The 13,895-nt window shown below is 48.2% G+C and overlaps 2 protein-coding genes across 14 annotated transcripts in view; one reads left to right on the top strand and one right to left on the bottom strand.

The window, feature by feature from the left end:
* SEC31A (SEC31 homolog A, COPII coat complex component) overlaps positions 1-2,642 on the bottom strand; it is a gene marked incomplete at both ends in the record, with an annotated part of 44,405 nt that extends 41,763 nt beyond the window's left edge. For all 13 annotated transcript variants that reach the window (XM_081999208.1, XM_081999213.1, XM_081999214.1 and 10 more), the window contains 2 exons: positions 1,904-2,027; positions 2,564-2,642. In XM_081999208.1, the coding sequence (XP_081855334.1) occupies positions 1,904-2,027; positions 2,564-2,642 (203 nt within the window). The remainder of the gene's footprint in view (positions 1-1,903; positions 2,028-2,563) is intronic.
* A 1,686-nt stretch (positions 2,643-4,328) lies between these two features.
* THAP9 (THAP domain containing 9) lies at positions 4,329-9,527 on the top strand (the record flags this gene model as incomplete). The annotated part of the gene is made up of 4 exons (XM_081999617.1): positions 4,329-4,769; positions 4,860-5,145; positions 6,999-7,140; positions 7,568-9,527. The coding sequence occupies 4 exons, from the start codon at positions 4,329-4,331 to the stop codon at positions 9,525-9,527; spliced, it is 2,829 nt and encodes a 942-aa protein (XP_081855743.1).
* Between the last annotated feature and the right edge of the window lie 4,368 nt (positions 9,528-13,895).

Here is a 13,895-nt window from a genome sequence, read left to right as displayed (position 1 = left end):
TGACACTACAAATGGAAATTGGTCTGTGATATCAGACAGACCCTTTTCCTGGGTATGATTTTTATACTTCTGCACCTAACTACGCAAGGTTACGAGAAATGGAGCGACCAACAGGGTTGACCGGGCACTAGTATTACACCACCAGCAAGATTCAACAGGACTTAAGATAATCCAAAATGAAGGCAGAAAACAGTGAAAAACAAAAACCAGAGTTAACAGTGCAATTACTTTCCTCTGGCCCTTTACTCTTTCCAGGATAAAGTATGGCCCTTATAAAAGCAGTGCAAAACTTTCCAATGTATACACTAGCTGGGGCAATTCTTGTTATCTTTAATTACAAAAAAAAAAAAGAAACAAAAACCCAATCCACCTCTTTTGTAATGCATTTTCTGGGGCAAAGTCGAATCCTTGTGTTGTTCAGTAAGGGAACTGCTTTCAAAGGAGCACTGCATCCTGGCTATAAGGAGTGTTTTTTGAAATTCAGTAAGCAAATGCCACTTGGCAATGCTTTAAAAATCAGTCATAGTTAAAACAAGGTAGAACAAGGAAACTTGAGGAGATCAAATACCTCATCCTGTGGTCACCAGGTCAGTAGGACATGCTAACATCAGCTTTTCCCCCAGTGGAGGGCATTAAACAGAGACTGTGGCTGTTTCTCACAAGTTCCACATAATAAAACACAGACAACTGCAGGGCACAAACTGGGAGGTGCCTGCCAGCACAACTACTCTGCCAGCCCTACAAATCATTACAACTAAACTGACATGGCAGAAAGCCAGCAGCCTAACACCTTGTGGCTTCTTCCTGCAAAAGCTACTGCAACTGTTATTTAGCCAAATCAGGAGAGCATCCCTAAGCAAGGTCACAATCTTATTGCATGCAAATGCACATAATTTCAACCCCTCTCAAGTTGTTTACAGGCAACACTTAATCTCTAGGAACCCAGAAAACTGCATTTGGTCAGAAACTTTAGGAAACAGTTGTTTCTTTTCCAAGTTACAGCTTTAAAACAGATAATGAAGACTCAAATCCAATTAATTTCTACTCATGTCAAAGGTGGGGGAGATAGCAACTGCTTCTCTAGAAGTGACAAATTCTCACTTGAACATACTGGCAAAATGCTGTAATTGCCTTTACCTTGTTGTTTTGGGTCACCAGGAAAAAGAGTGGTTATGCTGACACTGTAGCTGGTATGAAAAAGTCACGGATCAAATCCAATGGCAATGAAAATTGTCATCTCCTTCTCTACCCACAGAAACATCCTGCACTTCCATCTGTTTTGTTTCAGCTCACCCACAACAAGCAGCAGCCACCGGACCAGCCACCAGAGAGCTGCTACCAGTGCTGCAGAGAGGGAAACTGGACGCTAGCAATCTCTCTTCGGACATGCACATGGTAAGGAACTAAGAGCTAAGTGGAGTTGCACAGTTGGGAGCCTGGCTTCCCAGCTGTAGAGTGAGGTATGATACTACACACACAACATCAGTTATGTTACAGGAGTCTCCCTGAAATACCTAAATGCAAACAGGATGGATCATCATGAAAAGTTGCACTGCAATTTCATAATTTCACATTTCCTTCTGTTCTCTGGAGAATCCCAGAGGCTCCCCAAGATAAACAGCCTGCATACATATTCAAACCTACTGGCCAATGTCAGATTTTTTAGGTTTATGTCAGAGCACGAGCTGCTTGCAACTCCTTGGGAGTACAAGCTCACTGCCTTCACAATGACATCTCACCGCCCCAAAACATCAATGGCACTCATGTACCTTCATCCTTCAGGGTTGAACTTCTGCTCCTCTCCTTAACAACTGCAGATAAACCTCATTAAGTGGTCTTCCCACATGTACCATGTGTAACAGTTCCACAGACATTACTTTGCTCTTACAACCCCACTGCTTACCGGTGAGAGGAGGAGAAGGTGGCACAGGACTTCATATCCAGTGAAGGGTCTGATAAGTCCAACTCAAATATTTCTAGAGAAGCACTTGTACTGAAGGTTGCATCCAGCTGCTGCGCCGATGTACCTGCAAAGAAGCGCGCTTGGCAGTGAGAAAGCCATGATACACAAAAGAGCAAAAGCAGCACAAGTAGGGGCATAAAAACATCATCCTTGCAAAAAGGACCCTGAGATGGGGTCAGGTTTTTGTTTCTGCTATTTAGATGCAGTTCTACATAACTCTCCTTCCCCATGGTTCCCCCTTTGGGGGTTTCTTAACCAGTATGAACAGGAAAAGCTTTGGGCAAATGCTTCTCTCTCCCTGACGATGTACAGAAAATGATCAGAGTTATAAATGAGCAGCAAGGGACAGTGAGCTAGCAGTTAGGATTGCTGTGACCCTACCCTGGAAGAAAGAAGAGGATGCTTCCTGTCACTTGCAGAATGCAAAGCATGTTTTCACACACAGCACATCTGGAGAAGTCCACTAAAGGCACTGCCCCATATACTACACTCCAGCCTTCAGGACAAAAAGTAACTCCTACAGCTTTCAATTATGACCACTTCCTGGCAGCCACCACACATAGCCCGATGCCTGCTAGCACATACTTCCCAGAAACTCACCTGTGGCCAGGTAGATGGGGTGCTGCTGGGCAGGGCTCCATGCCTGCATGGCAGTACGATCAATTTCCTTCAGCTTCATTTTACTGAAAAATAAAACCAAGAAAGGTAATGCTTAAATGGAGCGTGCACTGCCATGGATTCAGCAGCTGCATTAGGACTTGGCAGAAGTAGCCAGGGTGATTGTTTTCCTAAAGATATCCCACAGACACCTAAGCCATCCCCTCCAGAGCACACCCAGGGGGAAGGGGAGGAATGATTCTCTGATAGCACAATAAAATCGACACATAGAGGAAACTGAGGGTTGCTGAACAGACTGTAACATAGGAAAACGTAGGCAAAGCTTGAGCTGCTCTGAAAAATCCTCTTCTGGCAGCATCAAGGCACACATCGGGCACCCTACAGCAGCCTTCAGCCTTAACCCACAAAACAAACCCTCCCTCGAGAAAATCCTCACTAGACCCTCGCCGCCAAACACCTTCAACAGCCAGACGGATCAGATGACAAAAAACGGTTTAAAAGCCTCCACCGTCTCATTTTCGGGTCTTATTTTAACACCCTGAGGCTCCCCCACCTCGGAAACATCATGCACGGCCGGCGGGCGCCGGCCGCCTCGTCGACCGGCACCTATGCCCCGTTTCCGACAGGAACTAAAGGAAACAAAGGTGTAAAAGGAGAGCTGTTCCCCCCCGACCCCCCCAACCTCCCCGTCTCCGGCGCTCACCCGTCCCCGGCCCGCTCCAACGTGGCAGCCGCAGCACCGCCTCTCGCCCGTCGCCGGCTTCCGGGCGCGCCTCGCACTTTCCGGGCGTCGGAGAGTGGAGCTCCGCCTTTCCCCCACGCGGGAAGCGAACGTGTATGTGTGTGTGTGTGCAGCCACCTCCTTCTTCGGGATCTCCTCCAGGTTTCTCGGGGCAGGAGCAGCGATCGACCCTGGGGAAGAGGGAGACAGGCGTTAGGGGCGGCCGCCCCGCTGGGGTTTAGAGGAACCGGGGGAAAGCGCCTGCTACACAGGGACTCCGGTGCCGCCTGTCCTCCTCAGCTCAACGGCAGTAATCACGGCGTTGTCATGATGTGAACAGCAGTGAGGCTCATCATCGGACAGGAGCCAGACCCAGAACCAGGGGGTTCCTCCGTCTCTCGGGGCAGGGGAATAGCACCAACACGCGTGACTTAGCGACCCAGCCGCCGCACCCGGCGACCCGCCGGCTTTCACAGGCCGGGGTGGGGCGGCGGCTCGTGTCTGGGAGCGCTTCCGGACGCGGCCCCTAACCCACCTCTCACGGCAGCCGGGGCGCGGCTCCGCCCGCCGCCTCCCGCCGCCGGATTCCACGGCCGCTCAGCGAGCACACGCTGTGCCCGGGGCGGGCGCTGCCCTGGCCTCATGGCGCGGCTGCGGCTCCCGCCTCCGCGAGGCTGAGCGCCTGCGGACAGCGGCTCCGCCGTCGGGCATCTCTCAGGCGTACGCTACAGCCCGCCTCCAACCACCGCGCGGCGGGAAAGAGACCCTTTTCTCTCGGCCCCGCTGTATATAGGGGCTGGAAGCGCTGCTCCCATTGGCTACGAGGATCACCGTTTGTCATTGGCTGCTTCTTCTTCTACCACCGCTACCGGTTGGCTTGGTTCTCAGTCCTACCGTCTACCTCTCTGCGTACGTCACACCGAGGCGGAACTGCAGCCCTGCCACAAGACGGGCAGCAACAGCTGCCGCGCCCAATGGAGAAGCAGCTTCCTACGGGAAGGCTTAGGGGCCGTGGCTTGCGAGCCAATGGGAAGGAGGAAGCTGGGAGGGTGGGCGGTGGCGGAGGGTCGCGGCGGCTTGGGGTGCAGCCATGACGCGAAGCTGCTCGGCGCTGGGCTGTACCGCCCGCGACAACGGGCGGAGTCGGGAGCGCGGCATCTCCTTCCACCAGTGAGTGCGGCCGTGCCCCGCGGCGGCACCCCGGACAGCGGCGGGGCGGCCAGCCCCCGCGCGCCCTGCCTCGCCTCCTTCTCTCTCTCCGTCTACCGCAGGTTCCCGGTGGATGCCGCGCAGCGCCGCGAGTGGATCCGCGCCGTGAATCGCGTGGACCCGCGGAGCCGCCAGGCCTGGCGGCCCGGCCCCGGGGCCATTCTCTGCTCGCGGCACTTCGCTGAGGCCGACTTCGAACGCTACGGGCTGCGGCGGAAGCTGCGGCGGGGGGCTGTGCCCTCCCGCTTCCCCCACCCGGTGCGTGCGCATAACGGCCGTGCTCCACTCTTCCGCCCCCGAGCCGGCCCGCGTCGGTGTGTGGTGACCTCCCTCTCCCTTCCCCGCTAGGAGCCGCTGGGCGCCGGCCGGAGGAGGGGGCCACCCACTCGACCTCTGAAGCAGCCTTTCCCCAGCCCCCCCGCCGAGGACCACAACTACAGCCTGAAGGGGCAGCAGGCAGCGGGCGGCGAGGCGCGGCGGCCGCTGGAGACCCCGCGGCAGCAGGAGCTCCCTGCGGCCGGGCGATGCTCCCCTGCGCACCGGCCCAGAACGCTGGCGAACATCCTCTGGGAGCTGGTGGAGAAGCAGCAGCTTTCTGAGGAAACCGTGAGTTTGCTGCAGGCCCAGTTTTCAGGTACTGCTGGGGGCGTTTGTTAAGGCAGAGTGCTTCAGGTTCTGTACTCCCTTGCGTCAGTTTTATGTGTTTGTTTGATTTTCTGATACCGGTAATCCCAGATTGTTGGAATTCTAGGTCCAATGCTATAGCACAAAGGCTTTGCGATTTGTAGGTCCGAAAGCAACAACCAATCCCGCAAAACATTAAAATTTCCCTGAAAAATTCAATTACTTGAGGCTGGCTATAGTGCTTAGGTCAGACCTATAACCAAGACTGTTAGATCAAACTGTGCCATCATTCAGCTGATGGATGACTCAAGAATAGAGTATATTTAACTAGGAAAACCTTGTCTTTTGTGCTGTCCAGAAGTGAGCTCTGTTAACATTGATAATATAACCCAAAGAAGCCATTTCAAATTGCTGAGTCAACTGTAAGTTAATGGCTTCTCTCCTGTTATGTCTATTTTTAAGCAGCACCTGCATTTAAGATACAATCTTTACTCAAAGCTGTGGATGACATTAGATAGGAAACGAGGGGAAAAGATGTGTTGTGGACCTGGCCACTGCCTGGCCCTGGAGAGATGAGGCACAGTAATAGTGTTGCTGAGTTGTACACTTCACACCAGACTTCAGGACCCAGTGGCTCCGGAGGCCTCCCTGTTGCCTTGTATTCTGCAATGTGTTTGTTTTATGCATCCCTCTGTTAAGTTATCAGCTATTTATTTGCTTCATTAAATCTGACCTCCTGTTTTTTTTTTTAAGCAGATTTGCCTTGTGAGTTGCACAGCTGGAGGCAGATGTCAGAATACTCACCAGAAATGAGGCAATTTGCTTGTATTCTCCACCTCTACCATGTTAAGGCCTATGATTATCTACGGAAGATTTTGCCCCTCCCTCATCCTTACAGCCTGACAAAGCAAGTTTTTATTAATTCATTCATTCTGAATGTGTTTCCAGGTACTCATGTAGAAATAGGTGTAACAGATCTGTCCTGAAAACATTCAGCAGTAGTTTTTCCCTGCTTTGTTTTAGTAACAGAGGTGGAGTGGGAAGCAAATGACAAGAAATACTGATACCCCTCATCTCAGAGATCTGGTAGTTCTCATGCATGTGGGTCACAGCATGAGAATTACACATTCCTCATATCAACAATTTTAGGGTAATTGTGGAGTTTGCGAAGTATTCACAGACGAGTACAGGTGTAAAAAAAAAGAAAGCTACATTTCAGGGCCTCAGCTTCTGTAGAGTCTATATGTGTTTTACTGTTCACTGGGGAGGAAGGAGGAATACAAAAAAGCAGAGGTGCTTTACTACACTGGCACATGCTCTTGCCCTGTGATGTGCAGTGTAGACTTGTGAGAGGGGAGGGATGAGCCAGATAGTGGAAGGAAGGGCAAAGGAAGGGCAAATATGAGTAAGGTCATCTAAATAGAAGCAGCAGGAGGCAGTGCGAAAGGAACTCCACCAACAGCCAAAACCAAGTGAGGAGACATGGGCAGGAATAAGTGTCAGTAGAGGAAATCAAAAACAATAGGACTACACATGGAAAACTTTGGGACTGTTTTCTGGAAAAGGGAGAAGTCAAGAAGGGAACATGAGAAAGTGAAGGACTGCATAAAGCACTTAGACTATAGAGTTCTGTTTTTTCTCATTTTGCTCCACAAGGACTCTGGGAAGTTAGTGAACATGGACAAGAGTCTGTTTCAAAGTTATGTGAAATATCTCCCCTCTATAACTCAGTTGTGTAACCCATTGCAAATAATTATGTAGGCTCAGAATTTACTACCTGAAGTGCTATCAGACCCATTAACAGGGAGTGAAGTTGTAACAACACACACAAAACAAAAGCTGAAGAAACTTTCCCTCCTACAGGTTTTGAGTCCCAGACTCCTGTAGTGCAGTTTGAGGATGCCCAACAGACACACACTGTGTCCATGCCAGCCTGTGGGGGTTTCACACAGCTTCCTCCAAAGAATGTTCTCGAAGAAGTGCCAGGAGGTAGTGAACCGAGATTGTATTAGAGGAGAGCATTCTACATGGGCTGCCAAGGCTTTCACATCTTCTAAACTGGATTAAGATGTACAGTGTAGAAAAAGCCGGTTGGGAAGGAGAGCAGCCTGGTGTTGCTGGCCCTCTGCATAGCCTGATTTGCACTTCTGTGTTTGGTTTAGTTTTTTGTGGTTTTTTTGCCTGTTGTCCTGATCTCCTATACATTGGAGGAGCAGGAAGCTGTTTTGTTACTTCCCATCGCTAGGGTGTAAGAAAAGAAACTCAGACTGTGCATTGAGAAAGGCAGGGCTGCTTGCTTTATACTCTGGTGTCTTAGCCTGCTCTCCAGCTCTGGACATGGCTGACCATGTCGTAAGTGGTAAAAGGTGCTGACTGTTCCTTCAGTTTTCTCAGAATCAAGTCGCCTGATTGTATCCTCCCTTTTTTTCCAGTTGGCTGTCTAATAATGAGGCTGCCGCAGGCTTCAGCAATGCAATTTTTCTCGACCTTCAGGAAAAGGTGGAGAGAGGGGAACAGGCCTACCGCTACTGTGCCCTGATGGTACAAGAAATGTCCCTACAGAAGCAGCAGGAGTGGGACCCTCAGACCCAGAGCCTGACAGGCTTTGTTGACTTGGGAGCAGGTGTCCTTGACGCTGATGAAGCTCCACTGGCCTCAGAAGCGATAATCCTCATGGCAGTTGGCGTCTCAAGTCCCTGGGCAGCTCCACTTGGCTACTTCTTCGTGAACAGTATGACCGGCCACTTACTTGCTCAGCTGCTTCGTCAGACCATCAATAAACTGAACAACATCAGCATCACAGTGCTGGCTGTGACATCAGGCACCACCGCTCGTGGTGCTGAGACCGCCAGAGCTCTGGGGATCAGGTTAGATCCTGAAAGGATTCAGTGCACTTTCCAGCATCCACCTGGCTCTGCTCACAGCATCACGTACTTCTTCGACATTTGCCATGCACTCCAGCTGATAAGGAATGCTCTGCAGTGCTTCCGGAAGATTGAGTGTCTCAGTGACACTGTGCAGTGGCAGCATGTGGTGGAGCTGGCAGCTTTACAGGAGCAGAGGCTGTTAGAGCCATGCAGTCCCAAGTCAGGCAGACCTGGGAGTGAGAGTTACCACCTGAAGGTCAACCTTGCTACCATGTTGTTCAGCGAGGGTGTTGCTGATGCACTGGAACATCTCCAGAAGCTGGGCCTGGCCTCATTCCAGAACTGCAGTGGTACAGTCAGGTTTGTGCGTTTTATGAGCCATCTGTGCGACATATTTCATGGCAGAGGCCCCTATAGAAGGGGACTGAAGGGGCCTTTGCTAGCTGGAAATTACACCAAAATAAGCCAGCTCTTTAATGAGGCCAAGAGCTTCTTCGTCACCTTAACAGACTCGATGGGGAGATATATTATTAGGAGCAAACGCAAACTAGGATTTCTGAGTTTCTTGCTCAATGTTGAAAGCCTCAAGTGGCTTTACATCAACTATGTGTGTCCAGAAGGCACTCCTTCCCACTACATCCTGGCCTCTGCCTTGAGCCTTGACCCACTCGAGCTGTTTCTCGGGGCCCTCAAGCAAGCCTGCGGCAGTAGTGGGAGCCCCACTTGCACTGTGTTCCGGGCTGCTTATCACAAACTGCTGGCCAGCTGTAGCCTCTCATCAGTCTCACCACATAGTGGTATCTCTGGCACTATGAGCTCCTTGGACATATCTCTGTCTCGTAGGAGAGATCTGACCCTTGGCAGCATTCGTGCTCAGATTAACCCAGGTTGTGGGAGGACACTGGCAACAGAGTACCCCTGTTGTGCAGGCCTTCTTTTGCATGGCTCTGCACTGAGTAACGCGCTGACAGACCTATCACTGTATGCACAGAGTGTTACTTGTGCTGCAGGCTTTGTTGCTGAGCAATTAGCCTCTGACTTGCAATGCGAGGCTTGTCTTGCTTCCCTGTTTGAGTCAGGTGAGAGCAGGCTAAGATGTGGGTCAGTGCTCTACATAAAAAAGTTAGGTGGAGTGAGTCTGCCCTCAGCAAGTGTGTACCACATAACAAGCATTTTGGAACAAGTCCTAAACCGGTATGGCAAAGTAGAAGACTCTAGCAAAAACACCAAGCTATGGCATTTGTCTCTGGAACAGAAAGTATTCCAAGAGCTTCTGGGAGAAAGTCCCCTCTTCCCCACCCTCACAAATCATTTATTTGATAGGGAGTTGTGCATCAACAATCACTACACAATCTTAGTAAAGGAAATAACACGATGTTACCTAAACATCAGAATAAACCATGCCAAACACCTGAACTTGGAATACCATTGTGGAAGGCACAGACTGAAGATACTGAAGGGTAAACATTTGTTTCCATCACCACAGGGTAGCTGTCAGTCAAGCCAAACCCATGCAGGGTCATGAGTACTCATTGCTGTTCCAAGGATGGCTGTCCCCTATGAGGCTCAGTAATAGACAGTTCACGGCAACACATGCAAGGAAATGATGTGGTGTCTTCATATGATTTTGCCAGCAAAACTGGTGTTGATAAGCAGTGATGTGTTGAGCCACTCAGTTTGTCTGAGCAAAGCAAGAAGTTCATCTGATGCTGTGTTCCATCTAGCAATCCTGCAAAGCAGCCACATATTTCATGAGACTCGCATGGCAGATCAGGATGAGCAATGGTTGCTCAGGATGCCTGGGAAAGCGGTAGGGGACACTGCAGAGTGTCCCCTGGAGATGCTGGGTAGCTTAGTGCTGTGAGTACTCTTGCCGGGAGGAAGTTGAGGCATCTTCCACATGGTTGGCAGCATCATGTGTGCTGGTGATTTGATTTCACCAAAGCATATCTGCTTTAAAAAAGCTGAGGCAAGAAAGCTTGCAGGGCTTTTACTGAAAGAAAATAAAGATGTGAAAAGAAAGTGACACTCAAGTTGTACATGAGTTCTATAATCTCTACTCCATGTCTCATCAAACAGCTAAACAAGCTGTTTAAGTCTAGATCCCCTGGAGGCAGGACTACAAAAACTGCACCCCTAAAGCCCCATGTTTTACATGTGAGGTAGTGGATGCTAAGCAGAGAGGCTGTTGTCCATGATGGTGGGAGGGCAGTGCTGAGACTGGGGACAAGCTGTTGTGCCCAGCAGCACCCAGGGGCACTGCCACCGTCCCCTCTGGGCAGGAACCCCAGGCACCAGCACTATCAGTGTGCTGTAGCTGGGCAAGCTTTTCAGGTCCCATTACACATTCCCTTCCTCCCAGAGTTGGCAGGTGTCCTGCAGCCCAAGGCATGAGGCAGTCTCCTTTTCAGATGTTTCCACTGATTACTTGAATCATAGATTTGATGCCACCAAGTAGGACAGGCTTCTTCAGTCAGTTCATTTCTATGGCAAGGAAGCTGCCTTGGTATGCACTGCTTTACCTGAAATAGCAAAGTTTCATATAACTGCTGCTTAATGGCTTAGCTTTGCCATGCAGAACAGCAGTTGCATCCATAGAGACGGAAGGCAACTACTTCTCACAAAACTCTGGCTGTTCAGTTACTTTTGAGCTGCATGTTAGAGATGGTATGAAAATGGTGATCCACCATGTCCCAGGGCAGGAATATTTTCAAGGTGCTATTCTGCCTACCAGTGACTTGATGAAATTGTCCCTGGGTGGTTTGGGTTCTTCCTCCTCCACTTAGTCCTACTCACAGTGGGAACAGAGCTCCTGCATGCAATTCCTCAACCTCTGAGAGCAGCAGTACGGCAGAACTTCATGTGTTCTCTGCTAGGAGCAGCAAACCAAAGCCTCTAGACTTTTTTTTTTTTCCCCAGTCCAATTACCAATGCAAAAAAACATGTTGAAGCTGTCATTGCTACGGAGCCATTCCAGCAACAAGAGACTCTGCAGGAAACTATTTCCCACCCATATATATGCAATTTTTAGGACAACTGGAAAAATGCTGCTGAAATCCCAGTGGTAGATTGGTTGCGCTCATGTAATGTAAAATTTGCATTGCCTAAACTTCCAGCCCCAATCTGAGCTGAGCCATAGGGAACAGGCACTAACTCACTGTGCATTTTTTTTTTTGTCTGAACATAAAGCCTGCTGCCAGTTCCTGTTTACATCTGAGGGAGTTTGTCTTGCTCAATTCATACTGAGCCTCCTCCTGAATGGAAAGCTTTTGCACAAAGATGTACAAAAGCTGGGGTGAAGTTGTGAACATGGCAGGCATGCTGCACACAGGACTTCCTGACCTCAGAATTGCTCACGGGTTTTGTGCAGTCGCTGCCGATTTGTGCGCTGAGCCTGAGACCGCTGCGCAGATAGGCTGACGTCAGGCTCTGTGCATTCCTGTGGCTGGCCTACCCGTACCCGTGACCACCACAGTTCACACATCCATTTGTAATTCACTGAAATATTGGTGACTGAGGTTTTCAAGAGATGTTGAGGGAAGTCTTAGAGGGCTTGGTAGGATAATGTTTGAGCAAAAGCGTATTAGTAGAAAAAAGTGTTGCAGTTCTCTAATTAACAAAGCTACCCAGTATTATAAAAAAGCTTGACAGTTGTTACAGGAACCCTGTACCAATTGCCATTATTTTCCAAAAATACAGACCTGCTGTTGCCCACCAGAGATACTGCTGCCTGTACTCACACTGCAAGAACTGTCAGGTTTCATTGGAATTTTTAATCATTTATAACTCCACACTTGAGACCAAGTGATTTTCTGCACCACTCCTTTTCCCACAGTGTCTTTTGGACACTGCTTTCTCTTCCCAGCAACTCCTTGTTCAGACATTCACCATTTCTCTCTGAAACACCCTCACTCTTGCTAGCATGATGCCCTGCATGAGGTCCATACAAACCCACCCCTAAGTCACTTTGAGCACCTCATTGCTTCTTTCAGTCCTCTACTGCAGCCTAAAGTAACCGACAGCTTTCTCTTGGGGCAGCTAGTGTGCTAGGAGTGAAAAGCTCAGTACAGTAACATCTTCCGTTCACTCCGTATCCTAACAATGCTCCTAAGAATCCCTAAGCATTGATCATGTACCATGTTTACCAAGCTGCTAAAGAGATGAACGTAGAAATTGGATGCACAAAAGTAAAACCAGGTTTTACTTTGCAGAAACAAACCACAAGCTCTCTTAACTGACTTGTATTCCTTAATGCAACTGAGTAATACAGCTTTGCAAGAGCTGCTCACAAACTTCCTCCCCAAGAGAGAAACTAAAGACAGAAATGCCACAAGAAAACAGTGCCTTGCGTGCTGATAACAAACAGTCTAAGGCTCTTGACAAAGCTTTGCCTCAAATTTTTGCCCAGGGTCCTCAATGAGCTCTATGTAGCATCCTGCTGTCCTCAAAGATGCTGCAGAATGGCCTTGCACATCTTTCTGCTCAGTCTGAGCCTAACTCTTGTCCAGCCAGTGCGTGTGAAATAACTATGCTTTCTCTTTAAAGAGTTTAAAAGAAATTATCACATGGGCTCAACTACCTGGAGCTGGCTTGGTTGACACATTTGGATCTTTATGAACTGTGCCACAATGTGCCATGAATTGCTATGTGAGGACAGTACACCAGTAACCAAGGGTTTATCTCTGATAGGATTCGATCTCATATTGAAAATCCAAGCCAGTAGTTGCATCAGAAGTGGGCCTAGTATTAATAGATTTATTCGGATATTTCAGTGAAAATCTTCTGTGTATGTTTGTCAGTGCTGAAGGAGTAAAAAAAAAAAAAAAAAATTCGTATTTACAGAATAGTATAAATGTTTATTTTTCTTTGTGATTTATCTGGCTGTTTTATTTGTACAATATAGAAAAGTGTATTCTTTGAATAGGTCTAGTAAATATAAATTTAATTTTTCTACTTTCAGATGTAAACAGAACTAGAAAATGAACCCTTGCCCCATTCCCAATTATTTTTATTTAACTGGATGAACTTGACTGTAAATCTCATCCAGCAGTTTGATGCAAATGGCTAAGGAAGTACAAAAACCAATTCACACATTCTACTCCAGGGAGAGAAGAGAGAGGAATCCAAGCTTAATTTTGAGAAAGCTTGTTCAAAAGAAAATAGAAGAACTAAGAGCTTTTGATTGCACCTTCAAAGTCTTTACAAGCAAAATATTCTCAAGCAATGCCATCATACATAATTACAACTGTAATCTAAATTTCACAAGTGTTTTTGCACACTGTATATAAATACACATCACAAAAGGTGCAATTTATAGTAAGACATGGAATATATACAAAATTAACATGGATTGAAGTCTAAACAAAAGAAGGCATATTGCAATCTGTTTGAAAAATAACGTAAGTATTACTTTATTCACTTACACTAATTTACATTTATACAAATCTTACTGGACATACTATATTAGGTCACTAGAAGTAAACTGAATATCCGCACTATCTACATGTAAAGTTACTGCACTTATTTTTTTTTTTAGTAAATCCAAGTCCTAATTATGAAAAAAATGGCATTTACTTACATGAGAGGTGGACTCCCTTTTCAAAGATTTACACAAATATACTTGTTATTTATGGTCAGGGAGATGTTAATAGCAGACAGGACCTTCAGAGAGTGACTAGCAGGTCAAACCTTGTCTGCACTGACCACTCGCTGGGCCTGCCACCGCTGCTGGCCATCTCCCAGGCCCTTCACACCCCCAAGGCATTTCACGGAGGCACCAGAGAAGTGTCAAGGAGAAAGGGCCTTCTGCTCAGTGCACAGGACCGTGGGATGAAGACAGGAGTAGAGGCATCCTCACATCCTATTGCCGTCACACATGTAGGCACTTAGCTCT

The sequence above is a fragment of the Phaethon aethereus genome (genome assembly GCF_964289735.1).
Source record: "Phaethon aethereus genome assembly, chromosome: 4".
NCBI lineage: Eukaryota > Metazoa > Chordata > Aves > Phaethontiformes > Phaethontidae > Phaethon > Phaethon aethereus.
This window is presented reverse-complemented; position numbering and strand designations above follow the sequence as displayed.